At 37.1% G+C, this 23,626-nt stretch overlaps 1 protein-coding gene across 3 annotated transcripts in view; it reads left to right on the top strand.

The window, feature by feature from the left end:
* The window catches only part of ZNF521 (zinc finger protein 521), a 300,533-nt gene that overhangs the window by 139,647 nt on the left and 137,260 nt on the right, over positions 1–23,626 (top strand). For all 3 annotated transcript variants that reach the window (XM_055129073.1, XM_055129074.1, XM_004606027.2), the window contains one exon: positions 20,020–20,104. In XM_055129073.1, the coding sequence (XP_054985048.1) occupies positions 20,020–20,104 (85 nt within the window). The remainder of the gene's footprint in view (positions 1–20,019; positions 20,105–23,626) is intronic.

The raw sequence follows: 23,626 nt of genomic DNA, 5'->3' as shown, positions 1-23,626 counted from the left end.
CTGTGAGAATTGAGTCCAAGGTTTACTTCTGGAATGGTATCAGTTGGAAAGAGCAAAGAGTTTCTTCTGCATGTTAGAAACATTCCATACCTTGATCTATATGGTGGTATATGGCATATTGGTGTATATTGATATATATATATCACTTTCATTAAGCAGTATGCTTAAGTTTATAATACTTTGCTATATACATTATTTTCTCAATTAAAATTTTACAAAAAAGTACCAAAATACATGAGATAGAGTCCAAAAGGAGGCTGAATCAGACTCCTCTTAGATTCCTGGCAATGCAGAGACCTGAGAGTTTTTCAGTTTGGTACTTGAAGGCTCCTGAGCACTGCCAGTGTGATCTTAGTGGTTCCTGGTACCACAGAACCCAGGCATCACTGCATTTTGGGGCCCTTGTATTTGAACAATGGGCCTATGGTTGAGATCAGAGCCCAGGGTAGTCTCAGCACTACTTGACCTAAAAGAAAAAAAAAATTCAAATTATAAATAACTTTGTGATTGTTGGCTGGATAATTTTGAGGGAAGAAAAGGGAATAACTGCTGATGATCAGTTGCCAGGGTCACTTCCTAATGTCCAGGGAGCCAGTCAGTGATAAGGATAGAACTAGCATTATCTGCAATACCTTAAAGACTCTACTAGCTCTCTGACCCTGTTCCACAATCACATGGAAACTGTTTTAGAATACTGTGCTACCATAGCTGGCTCAGAAATTTAGAAGAAAAATTAGAATGATTTCAAAAACATTAAAAAAATTTAATATGTTTTTGAAAATCTCCCCACAAAGAAAATACCAGAACATACACATAATCCCAAGACTGTGCCAGAGAATATAAAAAGAGGAAACATTCCCATTTATTTAGTGAGTCCAATATAATCTTCATTATCAAAACCAGACAAAGATAGTAAAAGAAAAAGTTAGGTTCCTTTCACTTGTGATTTCACACTTTTTTTTTTTTTAAATAAAGGGCTGGAGGTAGTTCAAAGGGCTGGAGACTGTACAGGGCCTGAGTTGGATCCCGGACAATGAATGGTCACCCTAGCACCACCAGGATAGCTCTGGTGAACCCCAGCACCGCTGGCCTGAGCAGCATCTCTGGGCCCACGAACAAACCACTAGGCACAGCATGGCTCGGTAGATGTCACCCAGAGTGCCCTCCAGCCTCCAGCCTTGTGGGGCCTCCAAACTTTTTATTGACCAAACAAACCCTGTATGTTAAGAACAGATATTGTACTGTAATTGAAATGATTTTTTAATCATAATATGTTAGTCTAATAGGAAACCAAGTTGATGAAATAAATACTTAACTAGTAATGGGTAGGGATATCCTTACCCCAATTTAAAATATATATGGGGAAATTTGGGGGTAATTACAATATTATAGTAAAATTACTAACATGGCATGGTTGGTAGTTTTCGCCAGTGGATTGATGAAAATATGAGATACATTTCATGGACACTCAGGCAGAAATAAAATATCATTTATAATAGTATTGCTACATGACCCAGGTGCACCATGTGCTGAGTGGAAATAACTTTTTAGACACCCAGGAAGTTTCTGCAAATTGGCACAACTCTGTGAACCTCTGATTGAGGACCACTGAATTCTAATCATAATGTAAAATAAAGTACAGTTCAAGTATAAAACAATAGGTAGCACTAAAATTGAAAAACTAAAGTGTCATATGATGCTATATATTAAATATAAAATAATATGCAGAAACTCTTAAGGCAAATTACTATAATGATAAGCATTAGCAGTATTACGGAATACTAAATCAAATCATAAAATTCATCTGGACATGGGGTTGGAGCGATAGCACAGCGAGTAGGGCATTTGCCTTGCATGCAGCCAACCTGGGTTTGATTCCCAGCATCCCATAGGGTCCCCTGAGCACCACTAGGAGTAATTCCTGAGTGTATGAGCCAGGAGTAACCCCTGTGCATCACCGGGTGTGACCCAAAAAAGAAAAACAAAAGTCAACTGGACTTTTATGAACAACCAAATTGTTAGAAAAAAATATAAGCATAACATAGCACTATCTACAATAAACATCCAGTAAAAGGTTTCTTAGAAATAAATCCTAAAAGATAAGAAGTTTATGGAGAAGATGATAAATATTATTGGAAAATGGAAACATAGCTCCAAAGGGTATAGTATATTCTTTACATGTGGGTGTCCTGACGTTCTGTTGCCAGCACCACATGGTTCCCCAAGCCCCTCAGCACTGTTGGGGTTCTCTGGAAGCAATCTGTGAACACTACCTACAGCGGTCCAAATAGCAAGTTATTAACAAAAAAATTATTGAAAAGTATTGAAGGAAACCTAAATAATTAGACATTACTTGTTCATGGATAGGCAGAGTCAATGCTGTTAAAGCTGCACATTATTGCTTATTTGATCTATAGGTATTCCAGTAAAATTCATACGCATTATATTAAAAATTTCAACAGGTTTTGGGGCTGGAGGAATAGCACAGCGGGTATGGCGTTTGCCTTGCACGCGGCCAACCCGAATTCGATTCCCAGCATCCCATATGGTTCCCTGAGCACCGCCAGGAGTGATTCCTGAGCGCAGAGCCAGGAGTAACCCCTGTGCATCGCCAGGTATGACCCAAAAAGCAAAAAAATAAAATAAAATAAAATAAATAAATAATTCAATAGATTTTAATAGTGTGTGTGTGTATGTTTGTGTATGCATGTGTGTTTTTGAACCTGACAAGCAATCACTGTCACTGTCATCCCATTGCTCATCGATTGGTTCGAGTGGGCATCAGTAACATCTTTCATTGTGAGACTTATTATTACTATTTTTGGCATATCCAATATGCCATGGGTAGCTTTACAGGCTCTGCCGTGGGGACGTGATTCTTTTGGTAGCTTGCCAGGCTCTCCAAGAGGGGCGGAGGAATCGAACATGGGTTGGCTGTGTGAAAGGCGAATGCCCTACCACTGTGCTATCACTCCAGCCCTGACAAGCAGATTTTAAAATATTTTTAATATACCACAAATGAATATAGTCATTCTGTATCTGTCCCTCTCTTTCTGACTCACTTCACTCAGCATGATACTCTCCATGTCCATCCATTTGTAGGCAAATTCATGACTTCATTTTTCCTAACAGCTGCATAATATTCCATTGTGTAGATGTGCCATAGTTTCTTCATCATTCATCTGTTCTTGGGTACTCAGGTTGTTTCCAGATTCTGGTGAATAGTACTGCAATGAACAGAGGAGTGCAAATCATGTTTCTGCTATGTGTTTCTTGGCCCCTAGGGTATATTCTCAGAAGTGGTCCTGCTGGGTCAAATGGGAGATCAATTTCTAGTTTTATTTTTTTTTCTTCAGTTTTTGGGTCACACCTGGTGATGCACCAGGGCTACTCCTGGCTCATGCACTCAGTAATTACTCCTGGCTGTGCTCGGGGGACCATATAGGATGCTGGGAATCGAACTCAGGTCGGCCGTGTGCAAGGCAAGTGCCCTGCCCGCTCTGCTATTGCTCCAGTCCCACAATTTTTAGTTTTTTGAGAAATGTCTATATTGTTTTCCAAAACGGTTGGACCAGTCAGCATTCCTACCAAGAATGAAGGAGGGTCCCTTTCTCCCTACATCTGCACCAGCACTGGGTGATGGAAAGGAACCTGGGGACACTGGTGCTGGGAAATGTACACTGGTGGAGGGATGGGTGTTGGAATACTGTATGACTGAAATCTAATCATGAACAACTTAGTAAGGGTCTATCTCACAGTGACCCAATTAAAAAAAATAGAGAAATAAAAGTTAAAAAAATATCTCAAATAGGAGAAAGGATTCGGGAACCAGCCCAAAGGGGCAGTGTGCATAGCTTACCTCTTGAGGCTGCATTTTCCACCCCCAGCATCAAATAGCCTTCTGAGTTCTGCAAGGTGAATCTGGTGGCACAATCATTGCCCAGCCCAAGGGGTACCACGTGGCAGTACCAAACAACCCTCTCCTCATACAGCTGGGCCAACTCTCACTGGAACGGCCCTTGGCCCCTGGGCACTGCTGGGAAGTACCCCCACAAAAAGAATAGCCAAGCTACTCCTTAAGAAAAAGGACAGCCAGGGGAAGATTTGTCCTACCATCTAATCAATTTATAATCAATCTGCACTCATTAGGAGAATATGATATGAGTCTAGAGAACAAAACAGAATCCCCCAAAGGGAGATTAGACATATAAAAACTCAATGTAGAAAAGTTTTTAGAATTACATGTCAGTGGGGAAATTGATTGAATATTCAGAATAGTTATCCACATGGAAAAAAAATGCTAAATTCTTACTCACATGTATAAAAATGTGGGATAAAACAGAAACCTTTTATAAAGCAACAACAGCAGCAGCAAAATAGGCATCTGGAGAGAGTACAGTAATTAGGGATTAAGTGTAGCATGCCTTCACCTAGGTAGGCTCCATCCCCCACATCACCTGGATGGTGTGGAGGCCCCCAGCACTGCCTGGATTTCTTAGGTATCATCAGCCACGAGCAACTCCACATCCTTGGCCCTTGGATTGAACTTTAGACCTGGTTGGCTCAAGAATCTCCAGTGTCACCTCTTCAACTGCCTTCCTCCCATTACTTCTTTCCCACACCGCTCACCCACTTCCTGAGCACTGCTTAGGAGACCCCTAGTACTGCAAAAATAATAGGATATTTCTGTCACCTTTGGTTAAAAATCAGTTTTTCAAAGCCTATAATATAAATGCAAGACACTCTGCCTGGCTGAGCCTGGCTGTCTTCACCGGGGTCCCTCAGAGCGGGGTGGGTTGAGTTTCCCTCCCTGCCCCTACCAGAGTCCTGGCAGCCCAAGACCTCCGGAACCTAGCCACAGCCATACTCAAGGCCCCTCTCTACACGTTTGGACGAGCCTCACGCATGAAGGAATCGGCAGAGTAACCCAGGTGTGCAGGACCCGGGGCTGAGATCTCCAAGCCTGCTTAGATCAGAAATGGACCTCCTCCACCCAGCTCCCCCTTTTTCCAGTAGCTTGGCAGCCACACCCACAAACTGCCCCTGGCACCCGTGTAATCCCATCAATGGCCAAGATCCAGAGACTATAAAACAATGCTCCCAGAAGCCTATTATATCTTCCTAGACTAGAACTAGACCTCTTATAGCCTAGTTCTTCCTCTCAGAGAACCTGGCGAGGTACTGACAGCATTCTGCTCATATGGCAGTGCCTGGAAAGCTCTCTGTGGCATATTCGATACGCCAAATACAGTAACAATGATGGGTCTCATTCCCCTTACTCTGAAAGAGCCTCCAATGCGGCACTGCTGGGAAGAATGAGTAAAGAGAGGCTGCTAAAAATCTCAGGGCTAGGATGAATGAAGATTTTACTGGCACCCGCTCAAGCAAATCGATGATTGACAGGATTACAGTGATTGATAATACAAATGCAAATAAAGTTCTTGATAAGTTCATATACATTGATGATATCTCTGGTACAGGATGACAAAATGGAACATATTTTTCTGGGATTTAGTTTCTCAATATGTTAGAAACAGCCACACATCAATATGAAAAGATAAATGACCAAATAAGAAAATGGGGAATGAGCATGAATAGGCATTAACAAACACGAATCATGAAATTCCAGGTAATAAGTGAAAATAATTACTCTCATTAGCAAAAGGGTAACGCAGACTCAGACAGAAAAATGAATTGCTTGGAAAGACCACATAAGAAACTTAGTTGAACACAAGTATTGTGCACTGGTTACCTTTATAAAACATGTGACAAATAATTGTGAGCATTCACTATCCAACAAAAATAAATAAAACCATGAGTATTCAATGCCTGCCATTCATCATACATAGATGATAAATATAAAGCTAGTAAAATTAATGAAAAATAGTAGGTAGATATATATATTTTGGTTTTGGGCCACACCTGATGGTGATCAGGTCTAACTCTTGCTTGGCACTCAGGAATCACTCTAGATGGAGCTCAGGGGCGCATATGTGCTGCTGGGAGTTGAAGCTAGGTCAGCCACATGCAAAGCAAGTGTCCTACGTGTTGTACTATCTCTCTGGCCCGCAAAATAATACTTTCAACATTATAAAGGGCTGTGAACCTGCACGTGCTGGAGGGATGTTAAAAATATGGTATAATAGTGTCTCAGTGAGACTGTTTTCCTATATGTAAGAAGCAGGAGTAGTGGCCATATGGGACAGTCAAAATGATACAACTTATACTTTGGGAAACACCTAATATAACTTTAAGGGTTTTCTTGGGGATGAGGAGTTGGGCCTCCCCTTGCAGTGCTTAGGGCATGACTCTGCCTGGTGGTCACTCTAAGCACTAGGAGAACCATGTCCTACAAAGGATTGGACCAGCGTTAATTCACATGCAAGGCAAACACCTCCACCTCATACTACCTTTCCAGCCCTGGTCTATATAAAACTTGTCCTTTCTTTCCCCCCACTTTGGCAATGTGATAGAACTGACTACCTGACAGTTCTCAGATTAGATAAGTAACAGCCAGGTTTATTACCTAGAGCTTGTAAATGTTCTCAGCTGTTTGTCCCACAGCCAAGGATCTTGAAGTGTGAGTGGATGTGGACACATATGTATACCTCTAGAAATAGTAAGGACATCCTGGAGACACACTTGCCCCCAAAGGCCAGCCTCTCCTGGCCCTGCATCTCTTTCCTCCAGCCCCAAGGCCCTGTGCTCTTTCTTAAGGCGCTCAAGTCAACTCCTGCCTCAGGATGTCTGCTGAGCAATTAGTGATGTTAGTTTTTCCTTCACACAGACATCTGCAATACTAACATCTGCCCTGCAATTTGCTATTTCTTTAAACTACCTAACCACTTCCAGAAGTGGTACATATTCCATTCTGTTGGATATTTATTGTAGTTTATTAATTTTTCTTGGAAAAGCAAGATAGCTATCTTCGAGCCACATGGGGGGAAAGGATATATTCAACTAACTGTAGTTCTCTAATCCTCTTTATAAATTTGATAACTTAATGTCTCGTACAAAGCAGGGAATCAGTCAGTTGCTATCTAAAATTAAAGTATCAGATGAGGAATAAAAAGCATCCTCCCTGTTCCCAGAATCTGAGTGTCTTGCATTACAGGTTCTTAATAAACACTTGTAAATAATTTGGCCTGATAATAAAACAAGTCAAAAAGAAACAATGCAATCATCTTTGAGAACTAAATATAGTTTCTTAGAAACATAAAGATAGAACCTAAGACTCATGAGTATATAGTGTATCTGTGATTCATATCAGATAGAGAAGTTGAGTGATATGTAAAATTCTGTAATGCTCTCCAAATCAAGGCCCAAAAATGACTTGTTTTGTTGAACAAAACATTATATCATATAAATAAAATTTATATTTAGTCATATAAAATTCTATATAACTAAGAATTTTTTGTTATATAGACATCACCACTTTGGGTATGGAAAGTTAAAGAACAAGCAGCATAACAAAGAGGAAAGAATGTACTTATAAATAGAAACAAATGAGTATACAGAGTTAAATAACAACAAAAAGAGCCTTTTGTTTGAGCCTATCTAGTCCTTTCAATTTCTTTGTTCCAAGATGGGCATTGTCCATATTGTGGTATTTTTACAGTGTTATTAAGAACATGACAATCTGCATAAATGAGAATTTGTGATAAATATGAAGCAGCTTATAATATTGTATGTGGTATATTATTGGTATAGTCACTTTATATGACCCACACATCCTTATATATATATGTACATATATATACATACATATAACTTTATGCACATTGTTTTTCAATGTATTACCATCTACAATAAGTTCATCTAATATTAGAACTATAAATTATTTTATTAAAATGAATGTTTTCCACAAAATTGGTAGAATAAATTATTTACTACAAGTTGATAAAATAGAAAAGTATACTTAAATATTAAAACAAATGTAGAAACAATGAAAACAAAAGAGCAAAGAGAATATCAATATAAAGATAGAAATAAAACATTACTTTATCCCTGGCAAGGTAGTGTAGGGTTTAAGTAATGTTCTTGTCTTGCAAACAGTCAACCCTAGTTGGAATCCTCGGCACTGCTTTTGATCCCCAAGTACTATCAGGAGTGGTCCTAGAGCACTGCCAAGGTTGCCCCCAAACCCAAAGTAATCAAAGAAAAAAAAAGAGAAAAGAAAAAAATTCTCTAGTATCTTTGGATTGCAGTATCATGGTGAACAGAGGAGTACAACAAACACTTTTGGAAATAATAAAGAAAATAAAAAGTTGCAAATGACAACTATAGTAACTGAATATAGATAAGATTTGTTTCTCTCCTAAGCTTCAGATGTAAATGTATAGTTTGGGAAAGACCGTTTAGTTTAATTTTAAAGGGCTGTTACGTTTATTTGCTTCAAACTTGTTGCTACCATTATCTATGGGTCAAATATAGCTATGCTCTGGAGTGGAAGGGAGTAGTGAAACTTTTGTTTTATTTTTAAATGCGATTTGTAAGTTAGAGTCATAACCTCTTGATTTATTTTTAGAATAGGGCACTGTATTTTAAAAATCACTAATAAGTGATTGAGAGAGATTAAGGCAAAGATACATCATGGTTTAAAAATTGGAGTGATTTGATAAACCTAACTTGACAAAGTCTGATGCTAACACACTTATCTTAAAATAAATCTAAGCACTATCTTGGGAATTTTTTATTTATGTGTTTGGCTGATAGTACAGAAACAAAAAATGATCTGTAATGGAAGTGCTTGATAAAGATATGTTTAGAAATAGGAATTTAGTTATGAGGAGTGACCACATATATTTGTAACTGTCATTCTTTTCCAAAAGAAGGAATAAAAGACAGGAAAGGTGAGATGCAAGATCAAATGACAGCATAAGAGAATTGAAAAACTTGCAGAAAACCTTTAAAGTTTAATATCTATACCTACTGTGATTTGACATACTGAAATTATTTTGGCAGAAGACATTATTTAACACTGTAATTGGGTCTGAATTTTTTTTTATATCAAATGTAAATAGTTAAAGAAGTGGCATTCTTAACAGGTGTAGGTTTTTCAATGAAGTAGGTTAATTTGTATCTATTTCATTTATTCAGCTATTTCCAACCTGTGTCTGGAATTGTGTATTGGGAACATGGGCAAATGCATAGACAAGTACATTCATATTTATTTCAGAGAGAGAGAGAGAGAGAGAGAGAGAGAGAGAGAGAGAGAGAGATTAAAGGTCAGAGAGATAGTATAGTAGTATAGTGGCTAGGGCACCTCATTTTATGCAGCTAATCTGGGTGTGATCTCCAGCACCATATATGGCTCCTTGAGCACTGTTAGGAGTGATATCTGAGCACAGAGCCTGGATTAAGTCCTAAATATAGGTAGATATGGCTCACCAAAACAAAAATAATAGGAAGCAAAGATACCCTCAAGAAATGAGCTATATCCATATTAGATATAAGAGGTTAACAAGATTAGAAATAGGGATATTCTCAGATACACAGTAAGACAATCAGCAATGAAATCCCAAATTATCTTTAAAGGGTGACATGGATTTTTCACCTGGACTTTTAAAAAAGCATCTTATAAACTAGGCAGTGCTCGCTTTGCACAGATTCTAAGCACTTGCCCTTCAACATTCCGTATGCCGGAGGATGCAAAGGCTGGTTGGTAAAAAGTCTTGGAGTTTTTTGTGTTTTCGTCTTAGAGATTGTCATTTTTATTTTTATTTGGGAGCAGGGAGTTTTGGATCACACTTGAGTGTGCTACAGTTTACTCCTGGCTTTGTGCTTGGGGGACCATACGGGGTGCTATGGATCAAATCCAGGTCAGCCACATGCCAGACAAGTGCCTTACCCACCGTATTATATCTCCTGGAGATTTTTATGTGCATAACTTGTGAGATATGTTATCAGTAATAATTAGGCAGTAGGTTTTATTTTTTCAGCACTATGCTTTAATCTTCCTGGGGTTATCTAAAAAGGGACTAGAAGGTCGTATGATGCAGAATCGAGGTATGTTTGGTGGCAGCTATCTGGTTTCCTCCAATAAATTTCTCGGAAAGTGCTTCTCTTGGGTATACTTATAAAAAGCCCAAATCAATTCACTTCTCTATGGTTCAGACACTCCCTCACAAATGCTCCCTGTCAGGTAGTATGCTGGGAACTGGAGCTGAGGAGAGAAATAAGATCTCGTTCCTTACATGACAGGAAACCTTAGAATGCAAAGTGAATAGATGCTTTTAATATGATGTAGTAAATTCTGTACTGTAAGCATCTCCCAGAAAGGCAGCTTTTAGTAACCAGTACTAGCAATGGAGAGGTGGAGAATGCAGCAGTGCAAGGTGGAACTAGTAAATTTTTAGCACAGTGGAGAACCAAGTTAGCATTTGTTGACGGTTCCTTTTAATAAATGCGCTTCCCCATCGTCTGAACATGGATGTGCTCCTGGCACTCTAGAGTTCTACTTGTAGGCTTGCCATGCTTGATACTTTGTGAGAGTCATAGGCAAGTATTCTTTATCTCACTGGACTTTGCTTTCATTGTCTTTAATATTAAAATTGAAGTAGATGAACTTTGCTGCCCCTTTCAGTTCTGTAACTCCATGAAATTCCATATAAGTTAGTACTAGTTCCTTTGAACATAAACAACAAAAACAATAATGGAGGGATTTTGTTCTTTATTTTAAATCTATTTTTGGAATGATGAATGAGGAAAATTTTTCAAAAATCCAAATTGTTTCAGTTAAATCAAGGGCTTAAAAGAACCCCACTACTTTTACATTTATATCATTGTAACTACGCAGCATGTTTTATAATAGGTAAAGTCAAGGAAACACACCTCTTGCCTAAAAAACTTAGGGTTGAAGAGTACAAACAACAAGAATAATAAAGTAAACACCCACAGTGTTGTGTGGGTGTAATTGCTAACACGCTTTATGGAGCAGGTGGGGCTTTCAAAGCAGTTTGATGGAGAAGAGAAAGGTGGTCTGACATGCCTCGCTGGGAAAGCTGTTCAAGTGGAAGGATGGGCAACAAGAAGAGAGAACCCAGAGTGAAAATAGGGAGAAAGAAAGGAGCAAAAATAAAGAAGAATGTCTAGGAGCAGGAGAGCATGAGATAGGACATCTCAGTGGAGATGAGTGGGAAAGACAAGGTAATTTGGGCACATACAGAGTAACTGAAATGTCCCAAATAAGAAAGAGTGCATTATGTAGATAAGACATAAAACTGCCTGAACATGAAGTGTTCCTTTGACAGAAGAATGGCTGGAAGAACTGATTAGAATGTAAACAAAGAGAATAGCTGGCACTCCACAGGAGTCTTTATCAAAGAAAAGTGGGGGAGGGTGTGGAGGGGAGCAGAGATTAATATTTTACAATAGGCAGGTATGGAAGATTCACATTAACTTCTTATTGTATATAATAAATATTATAGTGGATTCAAGGTGGTGAGATGGCACTACCCATAAAGAGCTTACCATAGTAAGGCTTAGAAAATAAATTGGAGTTAATAGATAAATTCTGATACAGTATATAATGAATTTTATGACAATCAAAAGGAAGCCTTATTGATATAATCATATAATATTAGGTAAACTTACCTCTTGATATTTATGATGACTCTCTAGAAAAGGATACCAGTACTCAAAAATTGCTAATAAACTTATATATTCTTGTTTTTAGGGGGTGAAGTTATATGCTTTAGAAACTATTTTTTAATGATTTCAAAATAAAGTTGTTGTCCCTCATTAACCATTCTCTTAGTTCATTGTGGCCCTACCCATTGTACTTGGGCCCTGGCCTCAGTAACTACTAAATTTTAAACTTGAGGCAATCATTCACATTTTTCGGTTACAAATTATTCATCAGTCCTTTCTGAATGTTCTTGAGTCTTCTCTTTGTTCTGTGGTATCTGCACTTGGTTCTGAATTGCTTTGCCATGTTGTTTGGACTTAAGAAAAGAAAAAGGAAGAAAAAGAAACCCACAACAATTTAAATGTTTGTGCATATGTTATTTCCCCCAATTTCAACTCCATGTGTTTAGAGGTAAGGTGCAATATCTATTGGTTATGGAGCTCTCAACAAATGCCAGACATTGTGTGAATCACTGACTTTCAAGACACTGGACATGTCTGCAGATAAGAGTCTCTCTCCCCTTGGGGTTGGAGTGATAGCACAGTGGGTAGGGCGTTTGCCTTGCACGTGGCTGACCCGGGTCCTATTCCCAGCATCCCATATGGTCTCCCGAGCAGTGCCAGAAATGATTCCTGAGTGCAAAGCCAGGAGTAACTCCTGAACATCGCTGGGTGTGACCCATAAAGAAAAAAAAAAAAGAGTCTCCCCCTTATTTCCATGAGAACACACAGTAAAAAATCAATACTGATGTTTCTCAGATAATTTTGGGGCAAACTTTTCATCATTAGTAGCTTTCACTTTATTTCACTCACTTCTCCCTCTTCGTTCGGTCACATGTTTTTAAATAAATTCAGAATTACTTGGAAAATGGCCAGTCTAAATTAGCCAAATGTCTGATGTATTGGATATTTGTGGAAAGCTGTTTCACTCATGTATATCACTTGTGTATCTGCCAAAAATTGCTATCAGGTAAAGGTGCTACTGATTTTAAGTATGTCTTATTTGTTAAATAATATAGTCATCTTAGAATTGTGATATATATTGTAATAGTCCTTGAAAAGAGCTTTCTTCTCCCCTCCACTTTATTCATTGAAATCTCTGGGGAGGTCTGAACAGTGCTTGGGGAACCAGAGACCCCTCATGTGGTTTCTCACTGGGCCAGTGATTTTGTGAGGACCTGAGACTATGGTACTTGAGATTTCCCAGTCTCCCTGGGAGATGCTTACGGGCCTCCAGCAGGACAGCCGGTCTTCTGGGTACCTCTGTGCCATACCCGTGGCATCGGAGATCTCCAGGGTGCCACACCCATCCAGACTTGGGAATCTTCAGGACTGCACCCTGCAATGTTGGGAAACTGTGTAGTACCAGGACTGAACTCGAGTTGGCTGCACACAAGGCAGTGCCTTCACCCTTCTACTCTCTTTCCCTGGTTCATCCTCCTTCCTTACATCATATTTTCCCTTCCTGCCTCAACCTTGTAACCAATGTATGCTCCTCTTTATGCCTTTAATTTTAAAGCTATCTAACACTTATTTTTTTGGTGTAAAATGGAAATTAATGGATTCTGTTCTAAAGAAATTTTTTAACACTATTCCCACATAAACTGACCTTTGACAAGCATCTTAATTTTGCCACACAATTTATATCCTAGTCTATTAAATCTCCATAATAACCTGGCAGATAAAGAGTAACAAGGTAGTTACTATTTAATGTGGTAGGCATGGCACTAAGCACTTTTATGTAGTTCTCACTTTATATCAACCGTAAGATGTGATTTTTATTATTTTTAATTTACAAGGAAGGAAACTAAGACTTGGGATCATTAAATTGTCACATAGCTAAATGATGGAGCTACTAAATAGCAACTTTACTGAAAGAAGATCCTATACTTCTTTTCCAATTCAGATTGCTAGTATCTTTGAAATAATATACTTTGTAGTCTGATCCTAGGCAATGTAATTTCAGGGGGATCTGATGGACTTTGAGGCTAACACTGCCTAAATTGATCAACTCTGGATCAGTGAAAGGGGTCAATTCAAGGGTGGCAGGACATCCTGAGAAAATAGTTCTGTACTTTGATTGCTCCATAATTATAGGAATGTTAGGTGAAAAAAACAGGTGAAAATCCAATGGACTTACCAGTTTCAAAATGATTCTCCATCTTGCAGATGCAGACACCAGATTTAGAAAGGCATTGATTTTCAGGGCTGATGTCAAGGTATCAGGACTCTATCCAGAAATGAGAAGAGGTAGCAGGGGTATGGCCCCTGTGGAACAAAGTCTGACCTACTATTAAAGCAAACCCAGGGAACAAATCACTATAGACTGAAAAAAAATTCTGTTGTTGGTCATTATCAGGGACTATGAGTTTTTAGCATGGAGAGGTGGGTAGATCAAGGTTTCTTTTTGTGATTCAAGATTGAATTAACAAGGCTGGAGAGATGCACAGTGGATCGGGTGCTTGCCTTGCATACTGCTAGCCCAGGTTTGATCCCAGAACAACCCAGGTTTGATCCCAGAACCCTGTATGGTCCCATAACCAAAATGTGGCCCCCCCAAAAAAGACAATAATGAAGTAATAACTTGCCAGCTCTGCAGTAAGGCTCTTGATATTACCTATATCCAAGCAGCATAGGAGATATACAGGAAATGCCTCTGAAGAGACATAGTTTAGTCTAGGAGCCTGGGATTAGAATGATGGCAGCATTATTGGAAATGGAAAAATAAGCACAGTGGATAACATCCTCACTTCCAGGAGGCTTCAAACCCAAATTCAAATCATGTGATTGAATGTAAAGCTAGGAAATTAGAAGCAAAAATAGAACTAAACTAAAACAAGACCAAAAAAAAAAACCCACAACTGCTAGGAGACTAAGATTTGAGATATCAGGAAGAATTTAAGTCAAATACTTAGATACTAAGTGAAACAGTCTGACACAGTTGGAAATAAGTATGTTAATACATTGAGATAAGTGAGGATATTATTTCCACTTAAAATGAATGACGAATTATGAAGCACATTGAGTAGAAATGAAAAACAATCCCTTGTATATAAAGTTAGATTTTTTAACATTATTGTTAAACATTAAAAATAATTATTGATTTTTTTTGGTTTTGATTTTTCTGTTTTGTTTTGGGGTCACATGTGACCATGCTCAAGGCTTATTCATGACTCTCCAGTCAGGGGCCACTCTTGGCAGGGCTTGGGCAACCATCTGGGGTGCTGAAGATTCAGGTCAGGTGTGTGCAAGCCAGACACTCTCTTTTACCCCCATCCCTGAAAAAAAAATTTTTAAAGGCTGGAGAGATAGTAAGTAGGTAAGGCACTTGTCTTGCATGCAGTTGACCCAGCACCACACGCGCTCCTCTGAACCCTGCCCTCAGGCGTTACACTTGAGTGCAAACCAAGGAATAAGCCCTGAACACAGCCACAACAGGCCCCCAAACAAAAAAAAATTTTTTTTAAATGTTATAGGATAAACTCCAGATAAGATACCAGTAAGGAGAAAAATATTGTTCTGTCAGAATACAGTGAACATCACCTCCATCAGGACATTGGGGACAACTCTTTAAAATGTGCTTGAATAGCATTTTTAAAACATGGAAAGAAGCCCGAAGTGGCTTTCTAGTAAAAGTGAAGAAGTGTCAAAGACATATAAAAATGAAGAAATTGTTGCTGAAAATTTTCAGCACTGAGATGCAGATGAGATCACAGTTACAGTCACAGTCATCCTGTTGCTTATCGATTTGGTTGAGCGGGCACCAGTAGCGTTTCATTGTGAGACTTATTGTTACTGTTTTTGGCATATCCAATACACCACGGGTAGCGTGCCAGGCTCTGCCGTGTGGGCATGATACTCTGGGTAGCTTGCCGGGCTCTCTCAGAGAGGCAGAGGAATCGAACTTGGGTCTGCTGCGTGCAAGGCAAATGCCCTACCACTGTGCTATCGCTCCAGGCCACAGGTGAGATCACAAAGGGAAATTGTTCCTTTGGTGTTGAGTTGGACAAATCAGTCAGTAGCTTATTTCTTGGCAATAAAACTGAGGAACATTGAGAATAAAGCGAGAATCTCAGAGTAGACTAAAGGACTTGGAAAGCTGGTCCTGCCCTATGGATAAAAGTTCTGGTATGAGTACTTGTGTAATTTTTTAAAAATTCTCAAAATAATCCTTGTTTCTCTATTCCTGTGTTTTCCTGGAAGCCTGGACTATTCTGTCTTAAGACTTGACTCAGGTCTAGATTCTAGATTTATGTTTACTTTTTAGTTCAGGAGTTTTTTAATTATGGGGTCATATATTCTATATTGCATCACATTGAGACACATAAGTGCAGTCCTCCATTAGTATTAAAATGAATAGTACTTTTAGTAAGTAGATCAAATAAATCCACTGTGAAGAAACATCTGTCTCTTTGCAGTTATCAAAGGATCAATTTGAACACATAATGAACCCAGAAAGGGTTTTCTTCCTACTTTCAGGATCTATTAATGATTATTTGGCATTACTAAATGGTTTTTGAAGTCTGTCATCTCTTCTTCAGTTTTCAGTGAGAGCTTTTCCTCATCAAATAGGTCAAACTTCACTTCCTCCTGAAAAGGCATGCTGCTTCTGCACCTTAAGTTGCCAGTTCGCAAAATAAGAGATTCATGTAATAGTCACTTATTCCAGGGGTGCAAATGAAATTGGGGGGGGTGGCTTTTCTGGTTTTGAGGATTGATTATTATGGATTCGTTGGCTTTGGTGTTTTTTATATTCAGTGTTTTTTAAATAAAACATTCAGAGCAATTTACGACTGCAATGTATAATTTTTTTTTAATTTGGTAAGAACTAAATGTGAAGCCTAAATCCTAATGGAATATAGATTGAATGGAGGGGGTGGAGTCAATCAGAATAATGTTTTGTAAGTATACATTTTTAAAGAACTAATCATTTTTTTAAAATATGAGATGCTCTTTTCTGATAGTCTCTTAGTACTTTAACTAGAGTATAGCTGAAAACAAGAATGTCAAAAAGGCACATTTAAATTGTTCTCAAAATCAATCAAAAATAATGAGGTGCTAGGAAAAAGTTGTATCCTTGATAATTACATCTATCAGTATCAGAAAACAAAAGAGAACAATCAGGAAATGACAACCCCACTCCCAAGTAGCACATTAAAAAAAGGCTAATGAAAAAAGTCTCTCTTAAAAATTGTACTAAATTAGCATTTCAAGTAAATTGACAACTTAAGCGTTGATAAAGGCCAATCTGGGGCCCAAACAATGGAAGTTCTGTTTCTACTTTTATCTGCTTTTCAAAGAAATGATCTCACTTGAATTTTTTTTGTTGTTGTTGACTTCTCAATATACATGAAAGTAATGTCCTCAGGGAGGTAATAATACTCTCTTTGTCTTCAATTCCCTGGAGTATTGTGCTTCAGAGGGAGTTCCATTGATTAAAAAGTTGTCCCAAGAGGAAGGTAGCCAGTATAATGGAAGTTGACCAAATTGGGTTTTTTTTTTTTTGTACTGTATATTTTCTATCTGAAAAAGGGCTAATGTAGCCAGCAGTAATAGCAGTTGTAATACAAGACAATGAATGCAACCATTCTTTTATCCTTTTTTTGGCTTTCAGCTTATGGGCCACACCCAGCAGTGCTCAGGGCTTATTCCTGGCTTTGCATTCAGGATCAATCCTGGCAGAGATTGGGGTACCATAAGGGGTGCCAGGATCACACCTAGTTTGGCCACACGCTGAGCAAGCGCCTTACCCACAGTCCAGCACTGTCTCTCTCCAGCCCTGACTCGACCGACCGTTCTGTTCTCAGAAATCTAGAGCTTAGTTAGGACCAGGGGGTAAAAGAACAACAACAACAACCCAATTTGGGCCTAAAATTAAAACAAAATTCCTTTATAAATTTAGTCATCCAGGAGTGGATTTACCTATCTAAGTCTGAGATTCCCCAAGGCTGATAGTTACTATTCAAAGGTGAAAATCTCCTTATTTAAAGGTGGTGTGTAGAGGTTAGGAGTCTCTCAATATTTTGCTAAGAGTCTATAAATGTAATAAGGGATGTCTTAAAGGTCATGTGAAATTACCTTAAAAAGAGTGTAAAAATGAATTTTGCACCCATATCTTTAAAAAGAAAACTTCAACACATCCCAATCTGCATATCATTGCTCTGTGTTTGGGAAGTGAGACGTGGGGTGAGGTGGAGTTCAAGCTATGGTTGACGGAGTATTCTTTTTTATCAAATTAAATTCTTATTTCATCTAGTCTGAAATTTAAGATTATGGCTCTGCTAGTTAAATTTGAAATGGGTATTTAAACAGCATTTTAAGCATTGAATTAGAATTATCAATAATAATAATAGAAGTATTTTCTCTCACTGATAAAAGAAAACTTACTGACATAGATCTTCAAATGTGACAGTTCATTTTGAAGGTAGTAGTAAGTGCTGGTATTTTATTATTTTGGCTTGTCAAGTGATTTTATTCTTTATTATTAGACCAGGAAAAAAAAGCCTAGTATATTCCACCAACATATTCATCAGTCATCATTTTTTTAGACAGTTTTCGACATATTGTATGTTTTACTGTGCTAACAAGAGAAAAGACTAGCCATTAAGTTTATGTTTCTTTGTTTTTCAGCAAGGTCACATATCAGGAATAATGCTAGAAGTATGCTAATAAACAATATATAATGTAGGTCATCTGGGAGTAAGAAATATTTTCTAACTAGTTCTAAAGGGAAATATTGTTAAAAAAGGGATTGATGTTATTTACACAACACATGTTGCTCTATATGTCACCATCCAAAGCATCTTGTAAACAGCTCAGTGCAGTAAATTTTCTTCGGTGATTGTCAGGGTTTTTCAAGTCCATGTTAGATTTAGATTCAACACACTCAATTCACAATATGCCTAATGCACAAAGCCCGTTAGATTATGTAGAAAGCTCCTGTTGGAAATGCTCACACTTCAATGTTCTACAAGGAAAACTAACTTCCATTGCAAAAGCAAATGTTCTATGAAGTGACAATAACTACGGAGATTCTTTATTCGCAGTCTGTCACTTTAATCTGCAACAAAATGATGCTAATTTTTTCTATTGAATATAGATTTTGTTGTTTCCTAAAATTAATTGTAATTTACTAACTGATCTTTCCTGTTGCTACCATTAATGAAACAATTTTATTTGACTGTGGATGAAATGACAGTTCTATAAGGCATTCTTAAGAAATGCCATCCATTGATGTGATTTTGCAAATGCCATTTTCTCATGTGTGGGAGATTTTCAAAGTGTATTACTTCATAATGATTTATTTTGTTTTGCAAGACGTTTTTTAATTGTAAAGATTAAGTTTCATCAGAAAGGAATATATGTAATTAGTATTCTGGAAAGCATAGCCAATACTTTATTTGTTGACTTTATCTAATATATACTGAGCCATTTTGAGGGGGAGGAATACAATAATACAGATGTGAACTCATAAAGGCTGTTTTTATCAGAGAGCCTTGCATTTAGAATCCCCAGAGTTTATTTCTCTTCCCGATCTAGTGCCCTGTGACATCAGGCAAATCTACTTCCCTGGGCCTCAATTTATTTACTTATGATATAAGCATTATAATAAATCCTGCTTTGTTCATTTTGCAAGACTGCTGTAAAATGTGAAAATATTGGTTGAATATTCATTATGATTTGTCTATAGAAGAAAATATATTAAATGGTAGCTAGCACTTAGTAACTTAACCATCAATTAAATTTCAAATATCAACTAAAATCATAATTTTTATATCTCTTGGTTGGATTTTGTATATCTTTATTGCTCATTTTACTTAGTGATATAGCTAATTAAAAACGTATGCATTTTGGTCAGACTGTAACTGAGCATGTACATATTTTGCTCAAGCAGGCAACAGTAACGTCTCCATTGTGAGACTTGTTACTGTTTTTGGCGTATCGAATATGCCACGGGCAGCTTGCCAGGCTCTGCCATGTGGGAAAGATACTCTCGGTAGTTTGCCGGGCTCTCAGAGAGGGATGAAGGAATTGAACCTGGGTTGGCCGCGTGCAAGGCAAACGCCCTATCCGCTGTGCTATCACTCCAGTCCCTGTAATTATTATAGACTTTTTAAAACTAATTTATGTTTTTAAGATTAGGAACCCAGCACCATATTATAACATTATATAACTTTATTTCTTTATGGGTTTGCAACTAAAACAGTAGTGTTGGAATTAAACCACAAGGTCTTAAGAAACTTATGGGCCTATACAAGCAGCGCACAGGTCTTGGCAGCATGTGTAAGGTCATCTCAGAGGTAATAGAGTAGGGCTAGTTTTTTTTTTTTTTTTAAGAAAACATAGTAAGCACATAAGACTAAGTAAATCTCTTTTTACTTATTTTCTCAGAAGAAGACTTACCAGTGCATCAAGTGTCAGATGGTTTTCTACAATGAATGGGATATTCAGGTTCATGTTGCAAATCACATGATTGGTGAGTGACACTCTAAACCTTCTTTCAAATAGAGTTTTCTCCTACTTGTGTTTATCAATGCTTATATAATTAAGCAGTTAAAGATGAATTAATTGTTCAACCATCAATGATTTACCTAAGCATGATTGATTTTTTTTTTATTTCTGTTATTAGAGCTGATAAGGCATTAGCACATTTTATTTTCTGCCAGGGCTAGTTTAGACTTCTGTGGAGAATTATATATCCACTGCTAGTCAAAACACAGGTGATTAACAAATTAAACTTCTCATCATTTTTGCATTATTGAAAACTAACAGGAATGGTTAATGAACTGGATGTTAGCTTTCCATAGAGTTTTAGACAGGTTTTAATTTCAGAAGTTATTATTGTAATGGCACTGCTGTGTGTTGCTTAAGCATCTTTGTATCAAAATCTAAAGTGGTGAGTTTTTGTGATAGGGAAACATAAATAATTTAAATTGCCATACAATAGTTTTATATGTATGGTTTCAACAGCCTGGAAATAATCATGATCATAAAAATTATGTAAAGAATTCAGTAATCATTTTTTTATTCCCCACAAATTTTACAAAATATTTATAAAACCCTTTTGTTTAAAAATCTGTGTAGTTACTCTAGCCCATGATTTTAGTATATTTTGCATTTATTACATGGTCTAGAAATAAAAGAATAACTTTTTACTTATTCATATTGTCCCATTATCCCTAATTCTTTGGGGATTACTGTCTATGTTTTTTAATTTGATAAGCACATAATAATACACTGAGTTTTACTAGCCAATTAAACTTTATCAAGCAGATCTTTTTTTCCTAGTAAAATGACAATTGCTATTACTTTATACTATTTTTGTTACTCATTTGTGTTTTTCAGGCTATGAGGGACTTTTATTTCATACTCTTTTTATGGTATTTTGTAATACCATAAATAATTGTAAAATACCATAAAAAAGTCCAATTAACCTCATGCTCTCCTGTTATCAAACTCTCAGACAGGAAAGAAAATTCAACATTTTAGACTCTAAACTTGTTTTCAGACATAAACAAGTTTTATTATACAGTAATCAGAAGCATTACAAGAATGCTCAGTGGAAGGGTTACTCCAGCTCTCATTACTAATCATCAAAACTAACCATAACAAAACTTCTAATGCACTTGCAAAAATTAATGAAGATAAGTTCAAGAGCATGTTGGAAAACTGAATAATGTTTATTTAGTGGAATTTTCTTTATGGTTTTCAAATGATGGTTTTAGGAGGATTATTTCTTAGAAAAGACTGTTTCTTTGTGCAAAGTGGAGCATATACATAACAATGAAAATATTGATCATTATATATAATCCAAATTTAAGTTGCTATTATGGTTAGTGATTGTTTTAGTACATAGCACATTCTTAAGTGGGACAGAATTATGTCTGTGGTTCTACTGAGGGTTCAGAAAAAAATATCAGGGCTTAAGAGAAAAATATTGTGTCTCTTTACAATTTCTTTCTATTTTGTATTCCAAGAAAATACTCTTGTTCAAACTACTTTTTTTTAATCAGTGGTTAGATTTGGGACATGGGTTAGAAAAAAGTAAAAGAAGAAAGTTAATCATTTCCATTTGCATTTGCATACTTAGTAGAATTTACTGGTGGCATATTCATTCATGATTCTACTTTACACTACAATTTTTCAAGTGTTTCAATAAAAACATTTCTTAGAAGCTTCAGCTTATAAACAATATAGTGAAATGCTTGGGTCATGCTTCTCGTGAGTTATATTCTATGCTAACTTATTTTTAGTTTTATCACAGAGCCCAGATAAACAAATTATATTTTTTTATTATAATGGTAATGCTCTTTTGCATCTGTGCACCTGAATTGTGTTGAGCATGAGAAAAAAATTTAGTCTTCCAATTTTAGTGTCATTGTCCATAACATTTATTGATTTGTCCTGAACCTTTTCTTTAAATTGCTTTATACCTCTCCTTTTCATTTATCATATATCCACATCATTAATGCTTTCCAAGGCTTTTCTACCTCTATGTGATGGTGGATTAATATGCCACTCACTCCCTCTTGGGGTCTGAGCATTTAGCAATTCACCTTCTATCAGAGAAGCAAATTCTATTTCTTTTCTCTCAGGACCTAGTTATTTAATATTCACACTATTTTTAATAGCAAAATATAGAATATCTTTGCACTTGAGGCCTAAACAAATGAACAGCATCCCTTTAATTGTTATATCTAAGTTTATGGACATGCATCTAAGTCCTTAAACGCCATTCATGTGGTTAATGTCTAGAGAAAATATATTATGGGAGAATGTCACAAAGGCTAAGATATCCTTTTTAAAAATCCCAGTGTGATATTTAGTCTTTCAAATGAGGCAGACAGCATTATTTCATTGGTTAAAATACCTCCATTGAGGGCAGGTATTTTTAGGTTGTGTATCTGTGTGTTTGTTTGGTTTAATAAAACATATATATATATAATCTCACATAGACATTTAGCTGGGAAAAGGGTTTAGAGGCTATGTGAAAAGCCACTTACTCTCTTTGTTAAGAGATACATAGTGTTGTTACAGATTTTGTTTCACAATTCAGTCATTCTGGAGGAAGGATTATATCACCTGATGGAGAAGGTCTGCAGATGATCCAGTGAGCTGTAACTTTGAATTCCTTCTTTAACCAAGTCATTTGCATTTGCTCCTATGTAATACACATGTTTTAACAGCAATTTAAGTGTCAGGCAGCCTCCATGCTTCTTTCTGGATGTGCTAGCCTAAGGCTATTGGCCAGGGACATTTATGAAAGGAAAACCATCAATGTTTCTACAGGTACCTACAGGAGATGCTCTGCTTAAGTGCCGTTTTGCAGCTAGGTGTGGACACATGGTCTGAGTCGCAGGAATAATTACTCAATAAAAATGCATTAGGGATTTGACTTATGTCTATTAAGGAAAAAAAGAAAACCTCACTCTCCACCACATTTTGACACACTTTCAGTAAGAAATCAGACCAGTGACTATTTAGGGGTTTCTTTTCTTCTTCACAAACACACAGAAAAGAGCTACAAAACATTTTAACAGCTTTCCTGGGGAAAAGATTTCCCTCTTTTAAAGTCTGTGCAGATGAGAATATATATTTTTTTCTGTCTGCCTTTGTTCCTTTCACGTAGTTCATGTTAGCTTTTGACCTGAGAATACAGAAAGAACATATTGCGTATTTTTGTGCTTTCGTTCATTATTCGCCTCTTTCTGTCAGCATAGTAAATATTTGTTGTTATTTTCCTCTTTGAGATTTCTGTTATTATTAGTTGGTGCAGATTAACACAAACAGAGACAAAAACAGAGAATTTAAATGTGTTTAACTCAGGAAAGGGATTGCCTCATATAAAATTATGAGGCTCAACAGCAGTAGAGTAAATTTGTAAGTGCTCTGAATGAAGGGCTGTTAGGCAGGCGATAATATAAAGAGATGACATTGCCAAGAACTATTTATGAGAAGCTTAATTTTTTCACTCTGATAATTCTTGACCAATAATTAC

This window comes from Sorex araneus, chromosome 2, assembly GCF_027595985.1.
Source record: "Sorex araneus isolate mSorAra2 chromosome 2, mSorAra2.pri, whole genome shotgun sequence".
NCBI classification, from domain to species: Eukaryota; Metazoa; Chordata; class Mammalia; order Eulipotyphla; family Soricidae; genus Sorex; species Sorex araneus.
Note: the sequence above shows the minus strand (reverse complement) of the source record. Positions and strands in the feature narration are given on the sequence as shown.